Source organism: Garra rufa, chromosome 18, assembly GCF_049309525.1.
Source record: "Garra rufa chromosome 18, GarRuf1.0, whole genome shotgun sequence".
Lineage (NCBI taxonomy): Eukaryota > Metazoa > Chordata > Actinopteri > Cypriniformes > Cyprinidae > Garra > Garra rufa.
The window spans coordinates 18,819,306-18,844,685 of record NC_133378.1 but is presented as its reverse complement, the minus strand read 5'-3'; the positions used below and the strand labels follow the sequence as shown (position 1 = coordinate 18,844,685).

At 36.7% G+C, this 25,380-nt stretch overlaps 2 protein-coding genes across 2 annotated transcripts in view; one reads left to right on the top strand and one right to left on the bottom strand.

Annotated features, from left to right (window-relative positions):
* Window positions 1-227: 227 nt before the first annotated feature.
* Window positions 228-9,172, bottom strand: LOC141290540 (isocitrate dehydrogenase [NAD] subunit gamma, mitochondrial-like). The gene is made up of 11 exons (XM_073822663.1): window positions 9,089-9,172; window positions 7,975-8,072; window positions 7,770-7,885; window positions 3,804-3,864; window positions 3,587-3,719; window positions 3,376-3,509; window positions 3,119-3,221; window positions 1,169-1,315; window positions 990-1,084; window positions 770-830; window positions 228-651 (listed from the first exon to the last, which is right to left on the bottom strand). The coding sequence occupies exons 1-11, from the start codon at window positions 9,170-9,172 to the stop codon at window positions 547-549; spliced, it is 1,137 nt and encodes a 378-aa protein (XP_073678764.1). The 3' UTR covers window positions 228-546.
* A 2,058-nt stretch (window positions 9,173-11,230) lies between these two features.
* Window positions 11,231-25,380, top strand: part of fam120c (family with sequence similarity 120 member C) — a 23,821-nt gene continuing 9,671 nt past the window's right edge. Inside the window, exons 1-14 of the mRNA XM_073822875.1 lie at window positions 11,231-12,497; window positions 15,147-15,393; window positions 15,484-15,566; window positions 15,719-15,847; window positions 15,958-16,060; window positions 17,772-17,845; window positions 17,932-18,218; window positions 18,313-18,559; window positions 18,870-19,041; window positions 20,321-20,570; window positions 20,716-20,830; window positions 23,246-23,455; window positions 23,547-23,772; window positions 23,862-23,988. Coding sequence (XP_073678976.1) covers window positions 11,979-12,497; window positions 15,147-15,393; window positions 15,484-15,566; window positions 15,719-15,847; window positions 15,958-16,060; window positions 17,772-17,845; window positions 17,932-18,218; window positions 18,313-18,559; window positions 18,870-19,041; window positions 20,321-20,570; window positions 20,716-20,830; window positions 23,246-23,455; window positions 23,547-23,772; window positions 23,862-23,988 — 2,789 coding nt within the window. The 5' untranslated portion in view covers window positions 11,231-11,978. The remainder of the gene's footprint in view (window positions 12,498-15,146; window positions 15,394-15,483; window positions 15,567-15,718; window positions 15,848-15,957; window positions 16,061-17,771; window positions 17,846-17,931; window positions 18,219-18,312; window positions 18,560-18,869; window positions 19,042-20,320; window positions 20,571-20,715; window positions 20,831-23,245; window positions 23,456-23,546; window positions 23,773-23,861; window positions 23,989-25,380) is intronic.

Here is a 25,380-nt window from a genome sequence, read left to right as displayed (position 1 = left end):
TTTTAAGTTAAATCAACCTAAGTCACTCCAACTCACAAGTTAAATCAACTCATTTTATTGTATTTGAGTTAAAATGACTTGTAGTTTTAAGCTGATTTAACTTAAAATTTTAAAGCAGCTGTTGAACTTAGGTTTTTAAGTTGAATCTGGTAAAAACTTTTTGCAGTGTACATCTTGGATGCCCTGGGGGTAAGTAGATAAACATCAATTCTCATTTTTGGGTGAACTGTGTGCCTACTACCTATCTGGGCCTTAAATGTGTTAGTTGCATTACTGTCTATGCAGGGTCAGAAAGCTCTTGGATTTCATCAAAAATATCTTAATTTGTCTTCTGAAGATGAATGAAGGTCTTACAGGTTTGGAATGAGAAAAGAGTGAGTAATTAATGACAGAATTTTCAATTCTGGGTGAACTATCCTTTTAAATATATAGCTTACAAAAGAAAAATATACATTTCAACACACTAAACTACATCTTTAGTAGAGTGTTTCGGTGTCCTCTGTGAACTAGAAGTGTGTGAGCGTCTAGAACCTGCTGAAATGAAGTTCAGATCTGTTCTGATGTGCGCGGTCCTTCTCTTTGGATCTCTTGGATAATGGAGTGGAGCACTTCAGATGTAGTGCCTTGACCTCCCAAGTCAGCAGTGTGCAACTGCAAGGATATAGAGACATGACAAATGACTATACAAGCAGTATGACTATATAGAATATAGAGATGTAATACTGCAGATGTGTTTGAGTGCATAAGATATAATGAGCATGTATGATACCTGAGTTTCAGACAAAGTTTTTAGAACTGCCTTTCGAATCATCTTGGCATATGCATGAAGCCTAGGAAAGAGGAAAGACAGCCCAGCCATTAATGTAATACACGATTCTAGTCCTACAGCAAACTTTTATTGACTTTTTATGCAATTATGTTTCATGTAAAATGCATAAAGGTAATGAGGATTTAAAATCTGGAAAATAGGAAAATTCATACACACGCACTTTAAGTGATCCAGCATCAGGCAGCTGGCCAGCAGTGTGGCTGTGGGGTTTGCAATGTTCTTGTTAGCAATGCTCTTCCCAGTGTTCCTAGTGGCCTGTATAAAACAAAAACAAATAATATGTGTTAACTGGTTACTCTAACAGCTTACATGATGATTACATGCTCTATTCTCTCTTACGGTCTCAAAAACAGCATAGTTCTTGCCGTAGTTGACTCCTGGTACCAGACCTGGACCTCCGACAAGACCAGCGCACACATTGCTCACCACGTTACCATAAAGATTAGGCATCACCATCACATCAAACTGCTGGGGCTTAGAGACCAGCTATATCAACGAAAATGTATAATGAAATACTGGTTATATTTCAAGCCCTTTTCATATAATGCATTTTAACTGTGTAATGTCATTGTCATGCATGAGATCTTTTTTAGCAATTGAAATGCATTATATATTGCAGATACCTTGTTGTCTGAATAATGTATTATTATATATTATAACTGTGGTTACAGTTATTCATGAGATTATGTAATGCATTATAAGGTGCAATACAAGGCATAACTAATGCATTATAAATACTTTAATAATGCATTATATACACTACCAGGCAAAAGTTTTTGAACAGTAAGATTTGTAATGTTTTTAAAGTCTCTTCTGCTCACCAAGCAGACCCCAAAAAACAGCAACAGTAATATTGTGAAATAATTTTTTACTATTTAAAATAACTGCTTTCTATTTGAATATATTTTAAAATGTAATTTATTCCTGTATTTAAAGCTAATTTTTCAGCATCAATATTCTAGTCTTCAATGTCACATGATTCTTCAGAAATCATTCTAATATGCTGATTTGCTGTTCAATAAACATTTATTTTAGGATTCTTTGATGAATAGAAAGATCCAAAGAACAGTATTTAACTGAAATAAAAAGCTTTTGTAACATTATACACTATACCATTCAAAAGCTTGGAGTCAGTATATATTTTTTATTTTTTGGGAAAGAAATGATAGAAATTAATTCTTCTATTTAGCAGGGATGTTTTAATTGAGTGATGATCAATACGTTTATAATGTTACAAAAGATTTCTTTTTCAGATAAATGCTGTTCTACTAAACTTTCTATTCATCATGGAACCTGAAAAAAATCTGCTCAGCTGGTTTCAACATAATAATAATAATAATAATAATAATAATAATTAGTATTTGTTTTTGAGCAGCAAATCAGAATATTAGAATGATTTCTGAAGGATCATGTGACTGCATTAATGATGCTAAAATTTCAGCTTTGAAATCACATGAATAGATTACATTTTAAAATATATAAAAATCAAACAGAACCAGTTATTTTAAATAGTAAAAAGATTTCAAAATGTTACTGTTTTTGCTGTACTTTGGATCAAATTAATGCAGGCTTGGTGAGCAGAAGAGACTTATTTATAAAAAACATTAAAAATCCTTTGACTGGTCGTTTATAAAGGCTTCAAGCAAAGTGTAAATTATTATTAATATTCTTATAAAGTCTAACAGTGTAATTATGTGTAGCTTTTTATATAACCGTTTTGTAAAGCCTTATGAAGAAAATTACGCTTTTAATCTCTATGTAATTACTGTCCCTATACAAAAAAACCCACAATAAATAAATAAATAAATAAAATATTTATTATAACAATTAACAGAAACAAAAAACAAAAACAAAAAAAAAAAATCAGTAAAATACATGACCGGTCAAATCTTTTAGGTCAATTACATTTCCAAATATTTTTTGAATGTGTTCTCTATTATAATATATTTTGACTGTAACTTAGTCCTGTGATCAAAGCTAAATATTCAGCATCATTACTCCAGTCTTCAGTGTCACACGATCCTTCAGAAATCAGTCTAATATGCTGATTGTTAAAACAGTTGTGCTACGTAATGTTTTCGTGGAAATTGAAATTTTTCAGAATTCCTTGATGAGTAGAAAGTTTGAGAGAACAGCATTTCTTTGAAATACAAGCCTTTACTAATATTATACATGTCTTAACTGTCACTTTTGATTACTTTAATGCATCTTTGCTGATTATTAGCTTATTAAAAAAAATCTTTTGGACTATAGTGTATCATCCACATGTAGTTCATAAGTGTTCTATACCTGCATGGTGGTATTGTCCACGATCATGTTATCAAATGTGATATCAGGATATCCAGCCGCCACCTCTTTACAGCACTGCAGGAAAAGGCCATCACCAAGCTTCCTATGAAGCACAGGCAAAACAAATCTTAAACTATTTTGAACTTGTACCATAGGAAACCAATATTTCAGCAAGATATACGCAGGCGTGTCATGAGGCAATGTTCGGCAGGAAGAAACGCAGAGTGAATCAATTATAATTAAGAAGGGACTCTCACATGATGTTAGCCTTGTGTACTGCCGTGACCTTGCGGCGGCCTGTCTCTCTGGCCAAGTTAAAGGCATACTCAGCGATCCGCAATGAGTTCACACGTGTTATGATCTTTAGACTCTCCACCACCCCGGGAACATTCTAGAAGAGAGAGATTTCATCTTGAGGAATGAGTGTAACTGCTGTCTTTAAACTATAAGAGACCCAAACACACTGACCTCATGCTCCAAGCTGCTGTACTCTCCTTCAGTGTTCTCCCTAATGATGATTACATCAATGTCTTTGTGTCGGGTCGGGACTCCAGGAAGAGACTGACAATGCATGACGTTAGCGTACAGGTCTAAAGATGTGCTATTGGGGAGTTAAAACCATTCATATAAATTAAGCCTCTGGATTTACCACAGATGATCAAGTAAAGAAAAAAAGATATCTTACCGAAGCAAATTGTTCTTGGATTTATGAGATGGAGGAAGGTTGTGATTGGTCTCGATGTTACCTGTAAAAGAGTTTTAAAGGATTAGTTCACTTCTAGAATAAAAATGTCCTCACAAAAAGTTACTCACTCCCATGTGATCAAAGATGTTCATGTTATACTTTCATCAGTTGAAAAGAAATTAAGGCAAACATTCCAGGATTTTTCTCCATATAGTGGACTTCAATGGGGATCAATGCACTGAAGGTCCAAACCATAGTTTCAATGGAGCTTCAAATGGCTCTATACAATCCCAGCCGAGGAATAAGGGTTATAATTATTCAACCCCTTTTCAACATTTCCGTTTTAAGTCACTTATTTTTATGGTAGGGAACAAATAAATAACAGAATTAGCTTGGGCTGTTACACATACATACAGTTAGCCCATGCATGTGCTGAAGTTAAGTAGCAAATATGGCAAAGTCAACAGAGCTCTCACAAAAGCTATAGAAAAGAAATAGTTTTATTATAATAGAAAGTCTAAGGCTACATGAAGATTTCCAAGACATTCAAAGTTCCTAGAGACATAGCTGGCAGCCTTATTCCTTAGTTTAAAATGTGCTGCACCAGAAGACCTTTGAGAGTGTTGAACAAAAAAGCACAATATCATAAAATGTTTGATCAGAGCAACTGAGGAAAAACCTGCAATGTACAGCCAAAGACTTGCAAGATGACTTGATGAAAGGAGGAAAAACATTACAGTGCAGAGTATAAGATCTTGCCCAATACCACTCTTGATTAAGAAAAACAAATAAGGCCGACTTGAACATGTTAAAATTCATTTGGATAGACCTGAGGAGTTCTGGAAGAATGTTTTATGAAGTCATGTGCCCAAACTAAAACTTTTTGGACCCATTGATCAGTGATATGTCTGGTGCAAAAAAGGCAAAGTTTATAAGCAGAAGAACACCATCTCCATCGTCAAACATTGAGGTGTGCCAGACCTGTTATGGGGTTGTTTTACTGTAGCAGGAAGTGGAAATCATGACCATATGAAGAACATTTAGGCAAGAATCATGATGCCTTTGGCGCAAAGATTGAAGTTGAATTGACTTTCCTGCAGGACAATCATCCCAAAGTAAACATCTAAATCTACTTATGCTTGGTCCAGGGATCAGTCATAGAATGTTCTTGAGTGGCATGTTTAGTCTCCAGATTTAATTCTCATTGAAAATATTTGGTTGAATTTGAAGAAAGCAGTGGCAAAGTGAAAAGCAAAGATTATCAGTGATCTGAAAGCTTTTTCAGGCAAGGAATGGAAGATTGCAGTAAAGAGGTGACAGAAGCTTAAGCACTTCCGAGGAGCGTTTATTGGTGGTAAATAAATAGAATAAAAGATTCTGCACCAAATTTTACTTTTTGGGGGTTGAATAATTTTGAACATGAACGTTTAGAGCCAATTAGATCTTTTTTTTTCATTCATCAACTAGGTATGAAAACATGTATGAATAAGCTTTCTCTAATAGTGTACTGATGCCTTTGTTGAACTGTTCACAAAAATTTGTTCTCTGCAACAAAATGTCTTGCAGGTCAAGGGGGTTGAATAACTTTGGACAAATCCATCATTAAGGCATTTAAACTCTGATCAAAATGCAAGTCTATAATTCATAATAACTCTTCCTAAAGTGAAAAAGTCCACCCCCTGTTGTCCTCTCATATCAAAATCCAGCAATATATTTGTTTTCGGTTGTAAACGGTGCTTGATCTGTGCATATTTCTCTCCCGATTCAGACAAGGCAAAATTTCAGCTTTAAGTGTCACCATAAAATGTCTTTATGGTGTTTTTGTTCATTACAGACACTCAGTGTGGAGTCGTGTAGATTACTTGTGGATTATTGTGATGTTTTTATTAGCAGTTTGGACTCTGACAGCACCCATTCACTGCAGAGGATCCATTGGTGAACAAGTGATATAATGCTAAATTTCGAAAATCTGTTGTGACGAAGAAGCAAACACATCTACATCTTGGATGGCCAGAGGTAATGAGCAAATATTCAGCAAATTTAAATTTTTTGGCTGAACTATTCCTTTAAATATGATGATAAATCTATAATTGTTTGTTATGGCTGATAACAGTTAAGCGGTGATATTCTGTAGACCAATTCAGTGTTTGCAAACAGCGATGACGTTTTTTGTTGGGGGCGGAGCTTATCTGGTTGCAGAAAATGACGGTTTTCGAATAGCAGTCTATGAAGCCATGGAATGAAAGAATAAAAAGGTTAAATTTGAGTTTGAGTCAAAATTCTGACTTTATTCTCACAATTCTGATAAGAAAAAATTATTGTCATTCTCTCTTTCCCCTTAGCTCTGTATTTTTCCCCTGCGAATTGACAAACTCACTATTGTTGCGTTAAATTGAGTTGTAAAGTCCAAACTAGGAGATATAAACTTGCATTTGCAAGATAAAATAAATAAATGTAAAATGTCAATAGTACATTTAAAATAATATTATGTCATGCTTTAACTGTAGGGCTAATACAATGTCCCCTATATGTCTCCCAATGTCCCCTACGAACAGCATATGTGAATATTATGTAGACATATTGTTTAAATCGATTTTATGCTTTAGAAGTAGAGTAATCATAGCAGTTTTCATCCATAGCCTGTCCGTTTAAACGTCTGCGTTTAACTTTAAATGGCATCTTTGACAACAATATTCTAAAAAAAATTATTTGCATTTCGATTCTAGCATCAAAAGGCACAAAAATACATTTTTTTTCTCGTTTACTCCACTTGTTACCAGTGTTTTTCTGCCACCACTATGTGCACTCAGCTGCAAGTGAAGTAACTTTGACATCTACTACGAATTGGTCTATTCCATTTTGTTTAAATAAATTAAATAATATACACAAAAGACAAAAGTAATTTTAAATGCTACAAGAGAATTCTGGCATAATATACAGGTGCTGGTCATATAATTAGAATTTCTTCAAAAAGTTGATTTATTTCACTAATTCCATTCGAGAAGTGAAACTTGTATAATGTATACATTCATTCCACACAGACTGATATATTTCAAGTGTTTATTTCTTTTAATTTTGATGATTATAACTGACAACTAATGAAAACCCCAATTCAGTATCTCAGAAAATTAAAATATTGTGAAAAGGTTCAGTATTGAAGACACCTGGTGCCACACTCTAATCAGCTAATTAACTCAAAAACACCTGCAAAGGCCTTTAAATGGTTTCTCAGTCTAGTTCTGTAGGCTACACAATCATGGGGAAGACTGCTGATTTGACAGTTGTCCAAAAGACGACCACTGACACCTTGCACAAGGAGGGCAAGACACAAAAGGTCATTGCAAAAGAGGCTGGCTGTTCACAGAGCTCTGTGTCCAAGCACATTAATAGAGAGGCGAAGGGAAGGAACAGATGTGGTAGAAAAGCAATAGGGATAACTGCACCCGCACAGATTGATCGGCTCCATGCCACGCCGCATTGCTGCAGTAATTCAGGCAAAAGGAGCCCCAACTAAGTATTGAGTGCTGTACATGCTCATACTTTTCATGTTCATACTTTTCAGTTGGCCAAGATTTCTAAAAATAAGTAATATTCTAATTTTCTGAGATACTGAATTAGGGTTTTCATTAGTTGTCAGTTATAATCATCAAAATTAAAAGAAATAAACACTTGAAATATATCAGCCTGTGAGGAATGAATGTATACATTATACAAGTTTCACTTCTTGAATGGAATTAGTGAAATTAATCAACTTTTTGAAGATATTCTAATTATATGACCAGCACCTGTACATGCATGTTGATTGAATTAATATTGATTTGTTAAAGATTTAACAGTGTTATTAAATTATTAGCATTTTTAAAGTTTAACTTAAACAATGAAATATCCAATGTCAACCGATAACTGATATGGTACTAATATGCAGCAAACATTTCTGTGATTGATGAACCATTTCCTCATCCTCACCTTTAAGTGCTACTCCATTACGTTTGATTGCAGTAACCGCATTATTAATGTCATCCTCAGAAGAAGCAGATGAATCCACCCTGACAATCTCAAAATCCACTGGCACACAAGAGAATCTGTGAATATTGTTGAATGATAAAAACATAAGAGCTCTTCTTTAGTGTTTTCTGGTGAGGTCTGTTTATAGAGAGCTTCCTGTTCAAACCTGAAAAGCCCTCTGACGTGGTTCAGCAGTTCTGGTCCAATACCATCACCAGGGATCAAAGTCACAGTGTGTCTGCCTCCATATTTAGCAGGAGGAGGCTGATGGGTAAAGATGCAAAACAGATCATTGACAAAAGAAGGGCAAATGTCAAGCTCAAAACATGAAGTCAAATCTCAGATACAAGAAATATTATTCAACAGTCATATTGAGATTAATGTATCAAAAAATACAACACTAGTGTTTTATGTTCTAGCAAATCTGATGTAAATACCTGGAAGTGGCCTTGTGAAAACGCTTACTGTTACTTTGTTTAATGTTTGTTGATGTATGGACATATCAAGCCCAAACATTACTAATCTACACACATAGTTTGCAGAACCAGTACTCACAATAATCTGGTCGTGGTAGGTTGATGAATCAGAGGGAGTAAACAGGAGTGGTTAGTCAGAGGAGAGAGTCAAATCCATTCTGCTTTGGTTATGCTTATACAAATGAGCTTACAAGCACAGAAGAGAGGCACAACATTGAAGGAACAGTGGAGATGCATTTACGTGTTTGATTTAATTAAGATTTCACATTAACTACAATTAAGTATATTACAGGGCTTAAATTAAAGTCACATGAATAGAGAGAGGGAGTGAGGTGACAGTACAGGGTTGCTGGAAAAGATTAGTCATGCTGTAATTAGTTTTCATTCAGTAAGTCATCAAATGTAGGGTAACGGTCAAACATTTTCATAAATCAAGATTTACAAACTTACAGTATAATAAGACTTCTTCCTCTGGCAACACACAGCAGGGCTTTTCAGCTGACATTAATAGATATCATAGAAAAGAAAATGTATATAAACATCGTTCATTTCTGGTCCTTCATAAACAAACTGATTCATAATTTGAAACGTAACATGAAATGTGCAGGTGAAGTCTAAAATATATTAATAAATGCATTGATGACACCTGTAGCACATACAGACAGTGACCTTGTCACAGTCCCACAGCGAGTGTAAGGGTACCTCTTCCCGTCATGAATTTACAAATATCTGTTTCTATATTCTGTACAAGGCAAACTAAATGCGTTTGACATTTGTTGACTAATATTTAAAGCGGAGGCTTACGTTGTTTGCAGCGCTCTTGAGTCCAGTCCATGGCTGCAGACGCGTTGAGGAGAGGAAGAGCGCTGATCTCGCTGCTATGGACATTTTGAATTGAGTTAAGCTTGCCGCTCCAGCATCAGCAAACAAACCGAAATAAATGCCGCCGTGCGCTCTGTTTGAACCAGCGGCGCTGTTCTCCAATCAGCTGACACAAAACTCAAGTTTTAGAACCACCAAACACTGTTACTTTGGCGCGCTCTAGTGTCGTTTATGTGTATATTTTCGTTGAGGTGTTCAGTCATGACGTCATTTTGTAGGCCAACTCATTCACCATTAGGTTTTTTAGAATAACGTTTTTCGATCCATGAGTAAATTATGGTAATTAACATACTTGAAAAGAGTTGTGCTACAACATAAATTACATACAGTCATAGCTCAAACGTGAATTTTCTAACATAACTACAGAAGAACTACAATTACCACAAGGATGTGTATGTCTGTGGAGATTCAGACAACTGTTGTAGTCTTTGTTTTTTAGAAATTCCTTCCTAAATTATTTGGAAAGTAGACCTAATAATATGGTGATTATTTTCATTTAAAATTAGACATTAGCTTATTAATATCTTTATGTAATTTTTATAATGTTTAACAAGAGAAAACACCATGTTCAAGCACAGAATGGAACACAGAATTTCTTTATTTTTACACAGAAAAAAAAACCAATGCATTTGTTGCGTTTGATTCAGAAGAGAGATATATATGCAATTTGAAATCTAAACAAAGGACTTTTTAAAGGTTTTGATGACGTCTCCCAAATAGGTTGCTATACAGCTGCATATTTTCATATAAAAACACCACTTTGCACCATGTGAAAAAGAAATATTAACAATGATATTATAAAGACGTGATTTCCAAAATTAACTCTTAATTATGCTGTGCTACTGTAATGAAGCCAAAGAATCCTATTAAATATTACCTGGCAAAGATTTACGATGTGCTGTGTTACAGTATAGACATCTATGTCTATGTGTTACAGGATGTGCTTTTTTGACATAATATTAGGAAAGTGTTAGATATAGTAAATTAAAGAGAAACATTTTTAGTTAAACTCATATTTATTTCAAAGCTGTTTTACAGACAATGGGAGAAGAGGTGAACATAATATTTTAAATATTATATAAATTAATTAATATTAATAAATATCCCCAGAAATCTCAATGTACTTAGCTTTGATTTCTTACTGACAATCAGGACTGTAGAAAACATGAAATAATCGCCGAAGCCTCTAGCAGAACGTAAAATGGAACAGTAAAATAATAATAACGATGTGATTATTTTAATATTATTTAGTGCTGTCAAATAGATTAATCACGATTAATCGCATCCCAAATAAAAGTTTGTTTACATAACGTGTGTGTGTGCTATGCTATATTTTTTCTAAATATACACAAATACATGTGTATATTTAAAAAGTAAATGTAATATATTTATATACACTATAAATCATATAATTATGAATACATGTATACGTGTAAATATTTCTTAAATATATAAATGTATGTTTGTGTATTTATATTTACATATATAAATATATATATATATTTATATTTACATATATAAATATATACAGCACATGCACATATATTTTGTAAACACAAACTTTTAATTTGGATGCGATTCATCGATTTAACTGCACTAAACATAATAATAGTATTTAGCTAAATGTATTGAAAATGTTGAGGTACAGATAACTAATATCTGACAGCCCTTAAATAGGCCTACATTCGTAACATTATTCATTATTTTATCTTTTCTTAACTGCAGAGCCATTGGTATCCTCTTGTGGTCCACCAGCCCTAAATTGTTTATTCCTACACTAATGGATAACTTCAGAGACAGTGATTTTAATCTAGCTTTTCCAACTGAACTAATTTTCCCTATCAACTTTTGAATGAACCGTTCCTTTAGGATATGGCATGCCTCGGTTCTCTCACTTTGCTGTGCTGGTAGTTGTAGTCTTTTACTCCACAATCCCGATACGTTTTCTGACAAAAAAGAACTACATCCCCCAGGCACCAGGCTCATCGCTCCTCCCACTTTCCTCAGCTCGCCTGCCCTCCCACTTTCTGTCGGTCCGCGGGGAAGTCGCAAGATGGCCGACGTCGCATGAAAGTATGTTCCTCTCCTCAACATGAAGTCGTGAGTGAGACAGAGAGCGAGGGAGCTTACGTCGGGCTTTTGTTTTTGTTTTATTTTAGTTGTTTTACTTTATTTTTCTCTTAATTATTCATCTCATTCCGAATCGCGGCAGCCCCCGATTTGTCTCGACTAGTTGACGCGTCAATCACGCCGGGATCTTGGCTAACTGGCTAAGTGCGCGAGCTAGTTTGTTAGCCACAAACTGTAGCTCTTATAACTGATAACCAGTACAGGACATACTGTATTGACTATCGACTAGAGTTAGTTTGAATTGCCTAACGGTCATGTTGGGTAGCAACGGCGTAGTTGTTGCTTAATTTGCTGCTAGATGGGTTACAAATAGGATTATATTTTGATGTTACCAACATTGTCGACATCATAACTGTAGCGTGCGCGCCGTTATCCTCCATCGTTACCTTGTAGACCGTGCAACATCGTAATTTATCAAAATAGAGAGACTCTAGCGGGATTATAACATTGACACAACAAGGAATGGACACAGATTGCACGTACACGACCAAATGTAAAAAATAGCCACGCGTATCTGGAATTTTACGGGGGGGTCGGTTGACAGTTGCATTTGTGGGATAATTTACCAGACATTTCAGCTCTTTAGTTATCTAACTATAACCGGACAGATCTAGTTCTGAGCTCATAACTTGGAAATCAACTTCTTTACAAGGTTCATCCATCTCACGCTCTAAGACACAATATGGGAGTTCAAGGGTTTCAGGAGTATTTGGAGAAACGCTGCCCCGGGGCGGCAGTTCCAGTAGATCTTCTCAAGCTCGCCCGAACGGCAGGCCGTCAGCCCCCACATCACCACCATCCCCACCACCACCATCCCCATCATCCAAGCTCGCTGCCTCCGCCTCCCCCGCCAGCTCGCATTCTGGTTGACGCAGACTCTGGCCTTCAGCGGCTCTACGGGGGCTACCAGACCGACTGGGTTTGTGGAGGCGAGTGGAATGCAATGCTCGGCTATCTGGCGGCGCTCTCCCAGGCCTGTTTGTACCAAGGGGGACTGGAGCTGGTGGTGATTTTTAACGGCACGCTTGGGAAGGATCGCTGGCCGGAGTGGGCGCGGCGGGCACAGGGGCAGCGACAGACCGCACAGCTCATCGTCAACCACGTCGGAAGCAAGGCCACGCCCCCTCCGCGGGCCTGGTTCCTGCCCCCGGCCTGCCTGAGCCACTGTGTCCGCCTCGCCATGTTCCGATTCCGCGTTCGGGTGAGTGGTCTGATGCCCTCCTCGAGAGGAATTCTGGATTGTCATGTTCCTTTTTTCACATTGAAATGTGGAGATAGTGAGCCAGTTTGTGACCCTGGACCACAAAACCAGTCATAAGGGTCAATTCTTCGAAATTAGGATTTATACATCATCTGAAGGCTGAATAAATAAGCTTTCCACTGATGTATGGTTTGTTAGGATAGGACAATATTTTTGCTGAGATACAACTATTTGAAAATGTAGAATCTGAGGGTGCAAAAAATATCAAAATATTGAGAAAATCGCCTTTAATGCCTTGTTCTTTAGCAATGCATATTACTAATCAAAAAATACGTTTTGATATATTTACGGTAGGTCATGATCTTAATATCCTAATGATTTTTGGCAAAAGAAGAGTCGATCATTTTGACCCATACACTATTTTTGGCTGTTGCTAGAAATATACAGTGCTACTTATGGCTGGTTTTGTTGTCCATTGTCACATTTGTGCTGCAAATTCGTTGTCAGTTTCAGTTATTTGTTTCATTGTAGAAATGTTTGCAAAGCAAGGAAAACAATCTTCAAAACCATCCATTTTCATTAAACTGTCATTTTAAAGGTGCACTCTTCCCTTATTAAAGTTTTAAATGTTTAAAATGATGTACAGGTGAGACTCCAATCAAAACAGAATTCTAATAAAATGTTTTGTTTTGCATGAAGCGGGTCTCCTCATGAAGGCTGCCATGTTATGATCACACGACTAGCTGAAATACCTTAGTAATCCTTTGACACTTTTGCTTGAGAAATAAGTTAATAATGGCTGACAGTCAATAGTGGATTTCTAGGTAGTATGTGAGCCTGGGCCACAAAACCAATCATGAAATTGAGATTTATACGCCATCTGAAAGCTGAATAATTAGTCTGTCCGTTGATGTATGGTTAGGATATCTGGCTGTGATACAACTGTTTGAAAATCTGTAATCTGAGGGTGCAAAAAAAATTCTAAATATAGAGAAAATTGCCTTTAATGACTGGGTTTGTGGTCCAGGGTCACACATGTGTTATAAAGTTATCACAATACTGGAACTTCTAACTTTGATACCGATACCTTAAAAAATATAGATATTCAACACAATTTTTGATCTACAGGGAAACTACTGCAACACAAGACAAATATATTACATTATGTTACTAATACATCTTCACTGTAAAGTTAAAAAGAAAGAACATTTCTTAAATAGTAAATTAATTATTTACATCAGGTTTACAAATTCTTCTCATTAAAAATGTGTGTGAAATGCTGTAATTATCTGTCTGGCAAAATATTTGGAAGTTACGCAGATGTGAAAAAAACAGGGTAACTGACAGTGTAGGGGTTTAAATCGATTCATGGATCGATTCTGCATTTTTTTTTTCTGAATGCATCACGGTGCTCTTTTGAATCAATTCTGAGCTTAGTTTTTAAAAGCAGATGGCACTATGTGCTTCAGAAACAGCCATACTCTGCTTGCTTCCAGTTCCTTACACATACACCACTTGAACTTAAAATAATAAATATTCATAAAGTTCGAAAAAGGTTGAAGCGAATTACAAGAGTGTTCACAGTGGGCTGTGTTACATTAATCTTGCAGCATTAAAGCCGAGGTACATTTAACCACTTAAATTACTCAGTTAAACACAAAAGCGCTCTTTTTTTTTTTTTGTGAGCATTTGAGTGTGTGGTTAAAAACTAGCTTAGAGCACCATCTTCTGTTAAAAAATAAGCTCAGAATTGATTCCAGAGAGAATTGCTATGTATTCGGAAAATCTTAGAATCAATCCACGAATCGATTTTTGAATATAGATTTTTTTTTTTTTAAACTGAGCTTTCTACATCATCTGAAAACTGAATTAACAAGCTTTCCTTTGATGTATGTTTGTTAGGATAGGACAATATTTAGCCGAGATACAACTATTTAAATATCTAAAATCTGAAGAAAAAAAAATCAAAATATTGAGAAAATCACCTTTAGAGTTGCCCAAATTAAGTTCTTAGCAAAGTTTTGATATATTTATGGTAAAAAATTTACATAATATCTTCATGGAACATAGTGTTTACTTGTATCCTAATGATTTTTGGCTATAAAGAAAAATCATTTTGACCCATACAATGTATTTTTGGCTATTGCTACAAATATACCCGTGCTACTAAAGACTGTTTTTTTCGTCTAGGGTCACATTTATTGGAATTGCAATTGGAAGTGCCCATTGCATTCCAAAAATGCATGTCAAACTCATAGCACAGAGATGGAGTTTGCTGTGTTTACCGAGTCCCTCGCGTTAAGAACCCATTGATGCACTTCACTTTGAAACATGCAATAAACTATATATCTACTTAATAAAAAAATACTTGATGTCGGAGCTGGTACCAGTGTATCAATGCTGCAGATAATGAGTATCGCAATTGTTTCAAATATTCAGAATTGATATGTTTAAAAATATATATATATTTTTACAACACCAGTATGTTGGTATAAATCCAAGATGACTGCCACATCAGCCAGCCCAACAAAAGTAATTGAGTGCACCTTTAAGCTAGATGGTCAAAGTGCTGTTTGATCAGAAATTCAGAGCAATCAGAACTTGATTTATAAGAATACATGTTCTTCTTCCACCTGGCTTGTGTTGTAGGTGGTGCAGACCCTGGAGGACCACCATCAGGAGGTGCTATCCCTGTACAGAGACTATGGTTTTCAGGGTCTGATTGCACAGGACTCAGAGTTTGCGCTATGCAACGTTCCGGCCTATTTCAGCTCCCACGCTCTCAAGCTCTCCTGGAATGGCAAGAATCTGACCACTCACCAGTACCTGCTATCAGAAGCGGCTCGCCAGCTTGGCCTCAAGACCCAGCACCTACCCATCTTTGCTGCTCTTCTTGGTAAGGGACACCGCAAGTTTTTAATCCATTATGTGACTTTGCGTTTTTCAGTACATTGTTTGGTTCTAAATGTGAGTCTTCAAAAAACAGGTAACCACATTCTGCCAGATGAAGACTTGGCTGCCTTTCATTGGAGTCTGCTAGGCCCAGAACACCCTCTTGCCTCCCTAAAGGTGCTTATACAATTTGCCATTTCACACATTTTCAGATATCTTCATTCTTCTGTAATTGTAATTGAAGATACAGGCTTAAGCATCCTTGAGCATCAGTTTTGATCAATATAAGCCATTCTTTTAACTTCATTCTTTGTTTTTCTTCTGTTCAGGTAAGGGCTCATCAGTTAGTGCTCCCACCATGTGAGGTTGTTATTAAGGCTGTATCTGAGTATGTGGCATCCATCAAAGATCTTGGGAATTTAGATTCGGTGGCCAAGGATGTTTTCAAGCAGTCACAGGTGAAGCATGGCTGTGTTTAACATATGCATTTTCATGTATATTTTCATTGTATATATTTACCTTAAAAGCTCATCATAACATGGGGACTCTTCATTTTTCTAACCTCCAGTCACGAACTGAAGATAAAATTGAGAGGTTTAAGAAGGCAGTGGAATATTTTTCAGCGGCCAGTAAACCAAGACCTCTCTCCATGGGACCTTCTCCTTACCTCTGTAGGTATAATTTGGTGTTTGAAGACCATTCACAACATACACTACTGATCAAAATTTTGAGATCAACAAGATTGTTTTTTTTTTTGTTCATTTGCTGATTACCAAATCAGCATATTAGAATGATTTCTGAAGGATCATGTGACACTAAAAACTAGAATAATAGGTGCTGGAAATTCTGCTTTGCCATCACAGGAATAAATTACATTTTTAAATATGTGACCCTGGACCACAAAACCAGTTATAGGTAGCAAGGGTATATTTGTAGCAATAGGCAACAATACATTGTATGGGTCAAAATGAATGATTTTTCTTTTATGTCAAAGATCATTAGGATATTAAAGTCCCCCTGAAATCAAAATTGAATTTTTTTGTTTTTTAGTATGAACACGTTAGGCTGAAGTTTACTTATAAGCTAGTCTACTCCAAAACAATGATAAAATTCACTTTTAGAAGATATAAGCATTCAAAACCTACAGTCTCATCACTTCCGGCCAAACGGATCAACGATTTTTATGATATCACCGTGCACTTCAGCTTCTCATCAAACGTTCTGTCCAATCAGATGCTCTCACGAGTCCGTAGTGTACCGCCCCTTATACTATAAATAGACGCTGAATCTGTGGCTAAGATAGGTCACTTGTTCACAGAGTAAGTGTTTTCTGTTTCGTGAATGGCATGTAGTGTGCAATGTAGGCGATAGAGAACGATTCAGACAGTGTATATGTGCTTTCCATTGTTGCAAATGAGGTCTGGTTTCACGTTGTGTCACGCGAACCGTGGCAGCGCACATAGTCTACTCCGGATTTGGCTCCGGTCCAGAGACGCGATAACACGGAGGAGATAATATGCGCGGTCATCATGTGTTAAACTACACAGCCTCAGCATGATTATGATCACTATTTTGATTTAGCAAGAGATTCATATTGAGTCTATGGGGTAATTTATTAGACTGTGGCTGTGATAAGCTTACAAATGCAGCTTTACTAAGCTCAACGGCTCTGGCCCGAGCAGATATAAATGGAACGCTATTGGCTATTCAAAAGAAGTGGGCGGGGCTAGGTGATATGTTTTTGTTTCAGTTAAAATTACGTCACCACATAGAATAATGCTGTGTGTTTCAAGGCACTTCAGTGGACCTTTAAGTAAAGATCATGTTACATGAAGATATTTTGTACATTTCCTACCATAAATATATAAAAACTTAATTTTTGATTAGTAATATGCATTGCTAAGAACTTTATTTGGACAACTTTAAAGGCAATCAGTATTTTGAATTTTTTTTTTTTTTTTTGCACACTAAGATTCCAGAATTTCAAATATCCAAATCTTGTCCAAATATTAATTATAATTTCCCTATCCTAATGGACCATACATTAATGGAAAGCTTATTTATTCAGCTTTCAAATGTTGAATAAATCTGTTTCATAAATTTGACTCTTATGACTGGTTTTGTGGTCCAGGGTCACATATAATTTACTAGTTTTAAATTGCATGATTTCATAATATTGCAAAAATTTTTAGATCAAATGCAGCTTTGCCAAGTGTAAATTTGTTTAGAAATGTTAAAAAAACCATACAGACCTTAAACCTTTAAACAGTAGTGCATGTTTATTTTCCACTGTTTAGCTTTCAGAAACCATAAAATAAACTTTGATGTCAATCAGATTGTACTCGTACAATATTTATTTGGTTTCCCCATCTCTTCTATCAGTTCCAGGCTTTGGGCCTAGTCAGTTTAGCGGACCTCCAGGCCACATGGGGGCAATGCAGCCTGTAAAAGCTCAGGTAATTTTTATTTACTTAAGAAGTGTAGTGCTGCAAATCATGTTTATTTAATACTGATTTCAGCTTCTATTTTTGTTTTTCTCCAGTTTGGTCCACCCCAGGTGTCAGGTGTTAAGGTGCCTTATCCAGGTGGGCTCTACGGACCCAGCCCTGCCACTGGTCCAGCCCTTTTATGCCAGAACCCAACTCAGCCTCTCCAGGACTGTAATGATTCACTAGTTGGGAAAATGGGCTTTGCTGATTGGTCTGCTCCGTATGATTCCTCTCAAAGTGGCAACCGACAGCCCAATCATCACACTGCTGCTCCTACAGGCCCCTCCCCCTCATCGTCGTCGTCTTCAGATGGGGAGGAGCAAAATGACACCAGCACTAAGTAAGTCTGTATTGTACAAAATCTGTTCATTATGTTCTATACCTGCAAGCAGTCTGCTATTCGGAGCAGTATGAATATTCACTTTCTGTCACAGTCATTTGGCTGACAAGTCTACAAGATGGGAAGATCCCAGCGGACGGGGCGGCAGTAGCTCTGGGGACGGGCACCATGGTAACGGAAGTGGGCCGTCCATTCCATCATTGCTGTCCATGCCAACGCGGAGTCACATGGACATCACTACTCCACCCCTTCCACAGGTCAGTGCCGAGGTGCTGAGAGTGGCAGAACACAGACACAGAAGAGGACTCATGTATCCACAGATCTACCACATCCTGACCAAGGTACAACAGTCACACAGCATGTGCTCACAATTAAATGGCTATTTGGGAGGGTTTCATCCCTAATATTTAGTATTATTGACACAGTAACTCAAGTTATGGAGTTTTTACTTTACTAGATGAACTCTGAATTATCATGTAATATAAACTTTAATTTTTAAATGGGAGTTTTATAAATATATAATAAAATTTGTTTAGATTTATGGTGACAAATGCCCTATGTGATGATTCCTGTCAGAGCTCTAACACTCTTATCTATGTCCCTTTCTTTGTTTCTCCGTTCCCTTTCTTCTTCTTTTCTGTCACCTCCCAGGGGGAGATGAAGATGCCAGTGTGTATAGAGGACGAGTGCAACCCCGACCTGCCTCCAGCTTCTCTACTTTTCCGTTCTGCCCGCCAGTATGCCTACGGGGTGCTGTTCAGCTTGGCTGAGACCCAGCGGAGGCTGGAGAGACTGGCCATGCGCAAGCGTAGTCCAATTGACGGTGAGCGTAGAGCTTGGTTAGATGAGACTGTAGAATAGCATACATGTTTCAAGAGTTGTCACAATACCAAAAAGTTAATAGCTGATATTAATACCAGGCAACTTTTGAGAGTCTAAATAGATTTCAGTACCTCAGCACAAATGAATCGGCTATTCAGTGTTAATATTTAGGTAAAATATTAACAAATTGCATTGAAACAAAGGGCCATTGTTTGTTAAATACACAAGTCAAAAGAACAGTATTTTTAATGTTTTTTTTTTTTTTGAAGAAGTCTCTTCTGCTCACCAAGCCTGCGTTTATTTGATCCAAAGTACAGCAAAAACAGTTACATTTTGAAATATTTTTACTATTTAAAATAACTCTTTTCTATTGGAATATATTTTAAAATGTGATTTCAAAGCCGAATTTTTAGCATCATTACTCCAGTTACATGATCCTTCAGAAATTATTCTAATATTCTGATTTGCTGCTGAAAAAGTATTTATTACTATTTTGTTGAAAACAGATGAGTAGAATTTGTTCAGGTTTCTTTGAATAGAAAGTTCAGAAGAACAGCTTTTATCTAAAATAGAAATCTTTTGTAACATTATCAATGTCTTTATCATCACTTTTGTTCAAGTTAAAGCATCCTAGCTAAATTAAAAATATATACTGACTCCAGGCTTTTGAAAGGTAGTGTATAATGTTACAAAAGCTTTTTTTATTTCAGATGAATGCATTTATTTTTAAAATTTTATTAGCAAATCAGTATATTAGAATGATTTCTGAAGGATCATGTGACACTAAAGACTGGAGTATTAATTTCATTTTAAAATATATTTAAATAAAAACCATTTATTTGAAATAGTACAAATGTGTCACAAAATAACTACTTTTGCTGTATTTTGGATCAAATAAATGCAGGCTTGGTGTCCAGAAGACACTTCTTTAAAAACATTACAAATCTTATTGTTCAGAAACTTTTGACTGGTAGTGTAAGTAAACATTGCTTGTTTTTATTGGGTATAGTGATAATAATAATAATAATAATAATAATAATAATAATAATAATAATAATAAGGTATGAGTAAATATTGGCAAATAAAAAGTTGTAACAAAGTGTATTTCGTCTCTAAATAATGAAAATAGTATCACATGTCTCACCAGAGAATTAGCTCTTGTTTTGTGTTGCTTTTAATAATACAGAGATTTTGCCCAGTTGTGTCTCCTCCGGCTGTGAGGAAGGCAGCATCAAAGTAAGAAGAATCTAAATGTGTCCCATTTCTGTATGACTCCGCAGTGCCTCCGGTGATTGTAAAGGAGTGGTGTGCCAGTAAAGCTAAATCTGCCCTGACCCCAGAGCTCGTTCCGGCCCTGTGTTTCCGTGAGTGGACGTGTCCCAACCTGAGGCGGTTGTGGCTGGGCAGAGCGTCTGAGGACCGTAGCCGTCGTACACGAGCCTTTCTAGCCTGCATGCGCTCGGACTGCCCTGCCCTGCTCAACCCGACCTGTGTGCCATCTCACCTGCTGCTCATGTGCTGCGTGCTCAGGTACCTTTATGAAATGACATCACTGTAGACATGCTTCCCATTGGGCATTGACATTGGAGTGGTTCTAACTGAAAGATTGGAATAAGTAGGTCAGCACTGAGGCTGAAAAGCTCTGGGTGTCTTGAGCGGTGTTGTGTGTTTACAGGTATATGATGCAGTGGCCGGGGGGTCGAATTCTTCAGCGCCATGAGCTTGATGCCTTTTTGGCTCAAGCTGTGTCCAACCAGCTCTATGAGCCTGACCAACTTCAGGAACTCAAGGTAATGCTTTTCTTATTAAAAAGATAGTTCAACAAAAAATGAAAATTCTGTCATTAATTACTCACCCTCATGTCGTTTCAAACCCGTAAGACCTTCGTTCATCTTCGGAGCACAAATTAAGATATTTTTAATGAAATTTGAGAGCTTTTTAACCCTACATAGACCGCAACGCAACTACCACATTCAAGGCCCAGAAAGGTAGTAATGGAACACAGAACACAATAAGCTAAATCACCGTATCTGTTTTATACTGATCTCCTACCAGGAATTGACATTGCTTTATTGCAATTTTTCCCCCTGTGAATGTAAAACGATCCAAAAAAAATACACAGAAAAAAATTATATAGTTTGATATACAGTTGCAATCGAAATTATTCAACCCTCTTGACCTACAAGTCATTTTTATGCAAAGAACAAAGTTCTGTAAAAAACAACTCAACAATTGTGTCAGTATGCTGTTGAAGAAAGTTTTTTTTAATACACATTTGAGTAATTCTGAGAACGTAAGTTGATGAATAATAAGAAAAATCAAATTGGCTCTAAACGTTCATGTTCAAAATTATTCAACTCCCAAAAGTCCATTTTGGTGCACGCTTTTATTCTTTAAAACCACCAATAAATGCTGCTTTGAAGTGCTTAGAAGCTTCTGTCACCTCTCTACTGCAATCTTGGCCCATTGCCTAAAAAAGCTAGATCACTGGTAATCTTTTTTTTTTTTACTTTGCCACTGCTTTCTTCAAATTCAACCAAATGTTTTCAATGAGAATTAAATCTGGAGACTGAACAGGCCACTCATGTACATTCTATGACTGATCCCTGGACCAAGCATAAGTAGATTTGGATGTTTACTTTGGGATGATTGTCCTGCAGGAAAGTCCATTGATCATTAGCTTCAGTCATAGCACCAAAGGCATCACAATTCTTGCCAAAATGACCTGATACTCACCCCCGTAACAGGACTGGTCCATTTCAATGTTTGACTATGGAGATGGTGTTCTTCTGCTCATAAGCTCATAAGGTTTTTCAGACATACCGCTGATGCATAGGCTGATGCAAAAAGTTCTAGTTTGGTCACATCACTTTATAAAACATTCTTCCAGAACTGTACAGGTCTATCCAAATGAATTTTAGCATGTCAAAATTGGCCTTTTTGTTCTTCTTGGTCAAGAGTAGTATTTGCCAAGATGCCTCAACAATGAAGTCCATGCTTCTCTAGTGTTCTTCTTATACGCTGCATTGAAATGGTTTTCCTCCTTTTGTTGGGTCATCTTGCAAGTCTTTGGCTGTACAATGCAAATTTTTATGATATTGTGGGTTTTTTTGTTCAACACCCTCAAAGGTTTTCTGGTACGACACTTTAAACTAAGTAATAAGGCTGCTAGCTGTGTGTTTAGGAACTTTTCATCTCTTAGAATTATCATATAGTCTTAGACTTTCTATAATAATAAAACTATAATAAAACTATTTCTTCTCTATAGCTTTTGTGAGAGCTCTGTTGACTTTACCATATTTGCTACTCAACTTCAGCACATGCATGGGCTAACTGTATGTATGTGTAACACCCCAAGTTAATTGCGTTTGTTTAATAGAGTTTCTAAAAGCTTAATTGTGTTTTAAGACAATGTTGTTCCCTACCAAAACGGCAATGTTGAATAGGGATTGAATAATTATGACATAGCTGTGTTAAAAAAATCCTGTAACTCAAAAACATTACATTATATATTGACGTTATCACTTTTAATATGCCATTAAACTGTTGTATGTAATTTTTATTAAGTCCTGGATCTTCAGAATCTTCTGTGTTTGTAACGTACTGCACTCTCTGGGGGTTGAATAATTTTGATTGCAACTGTATGTGTATTTTTAAGTGTCTGCGATGCCTGACTTTTTATCTAAGCATTATTTGGGGAAATCATGTTTCTAATTAAATATTCACTTTTTATTGAGTTAAATCAATAAAAGTAAATGGATAAAGAGTTGTGGTTTGAGACTAAAGCACATTTGCATGTTCTTATATAACTGTACAGACCCAGATTACAGTAAAAGCAGTGAGAGGCGGTATTGAATTGAACACTGCACACAACATACCCCATGCAATCTTTATCTTTGTGTCTTCCACGCTTTCTTAAGTGTTCGTTCACAACCATTTTGACAGTTTTTTTTTTGCCTTAAGGCACGTTTTCAGTAAGGACTCAACAGCTCAGCTCAACTTCAATAGCTGTTTGTCGCATAAAGCAAAAGGTTCAAGGCAAAACATTTCTTTAAAATAGATGCTGTCTTTCAACTGTCAGGTTGTCAATAATCTGCTTTGAAAGAGCTCTGTGAAATCTGAAATGACACGCTACTGTGACATTTACCAGGCTGATGCCAAACATGCCGCCGGATCATATTTCTTCTCTTTGACACTGATACCAGGTGGAGAAGGTGGATAACCGTGGGGTGCAGCTGGCCTCTCTGTTCATGAGTGGAGTGGACACTGCCCTGTTTGTGAATGATGTATGTGGACAGCCCTTGCCATGGGACCACTGCTGCCCTTGGGGCTTTTTTGATGGGAAGTTGTTCCAGAGCAAGCTAGCTAAAGCCACCAGAGACAGAGCCTCCTTACTTGATATGTGTGAAGGCCAGGTAACAATCGCATCGGCGCAGACATGTCTGTTAATTGGCAATATTTAAAGGGTTTATATCGTTTTACTGTCTTTTAAACTTTGTCCTATAGGAGGAGCTGGTTTCAAGAGTGGAGAAGATGCGCCAGGCCATTCTGGAAGGCATCAACCTGTCCCGGCCGCCTCCCCCTCCTCCACCACTGCCACCCCCTGCATTCCTCCCCCCTGCCATGGTGCCCCCTTTCTACCCCATGCATCCTCTATACCCTCCTCGCCCACTGGGCTCCATGCCTCCTCCTCCTCACCATCACCACCAGCACCGGCCCAGGGCCTTCCCAGGTTAGATTTCCCTCTCATTTAGCACATTTATTTCAATTTCTTTACCTCTCTTTGGGTGTCACTTAGTCATTTTCCTGTAACTCTTTTAGGAATCCAGTCTATACCTCCCCAGGGTGGTAAGCTGGAAATAGCTGGCATGGTTGTTGGTCAGTGGGCTGGAAACAAACCAGTCCGTGGCAGAGTCAATATGCAGGTGGTGTCAGTAGGAGGGAAAGGGTAAGTCCATTCTCTGTCATAAAATAGTGACCATATAGCTGATTATTTATGGAGGTATGACGAGCCTCACAACAATTGACTGCTTGTGCAGGCTTTACTCTGTCTCTCTTTCTGCTGCTCTTGATCTTTATCAGCTCTCAATTGCACAACCTACTGGTTAGAACTAGTAGCAGCAGGAAGAGACTGTTCAACCAAAAGTGAAAATTCTGTCATTCATTACTCACCCTCATTTCGTTCCATACCCATAAGACATTCGTTCATCTTTGCAACATGAATTAAGTTTTTTTTATTAAATCTGAGAGCTTTCTGGCCCTTTTGATTAAATCCGAGAGCTTTCTGACCCTGCATAGACAGCAATGCAACTGACACATTCAAGGCCCAGAAAGGTAGTAAGAACATTGTTAAAATATTCCACAGGGTTGGGTTCCGTTCACATTTTAACCTGTATTTTAATCGGTACCTGAAATTCAGTGCCGGTACCCAACAGTACCTTTTTTTGTACCTTTTGTTTTGGTACTAAACATTTATTTCAGTGAAAAAATAAGTCCAAAACTCTTAATTTCAACATTTTAAACAATAGGGCCCTACAACTGCGTCTCCACCATTCATACAAGCAGAGACAAGCGGAACATGCACAATTCAAACCGTCAAGACACTAGTCCACAGGGATTTAATTGGGTCCGAGGCTGAGCCCCGGCACATAGATTGCAGGACTCGACACTTCATTAAGGCTACACAAGTATACCCTAACTAGATTAAAACATCAAAAACAAAAAATAACCAGCCAATCACCAAAACGCAAACCAAAATCACGACACTCTACCACATGAACAGCTAATTCAATCGCATGTGAATAAATGCAAATATTCCCTATTAATACAGAGTAAAGACGCTATGTTTCCATCCAAAAATGCGAATTTAACTTATGCGCAAAACTGGAACATCGCATAAAACATTTGTGCATAAAGCAGCGTTTCCATCCAACAAGACAAAGAGAACAAAGTCATCACTTGCTGACACATTTCCACTAAATATCACTAATAAAACTAGGATAAGTCACTGAAAATAATAATTTTCATATAAACATAATTAATTGAAGGGATCAGTGAGCATTTTACTTTTACTTTTACTTTCGAATATGGCGTCAGTTGATTGAATGGACGACAACAAAACAGTACGACTAACTCAGTCTATATTAAACACAGAATTATTAATTTATTAACAAAAATAAAATAACTGTTAAATAACTTACACAAAGTGCATATATATATATATATATATATATATATATATATATATATATATATATATTATATATATATATATATATTATATATATATATATATATAATATATATATATATAATATATATATTATATATATATATATAT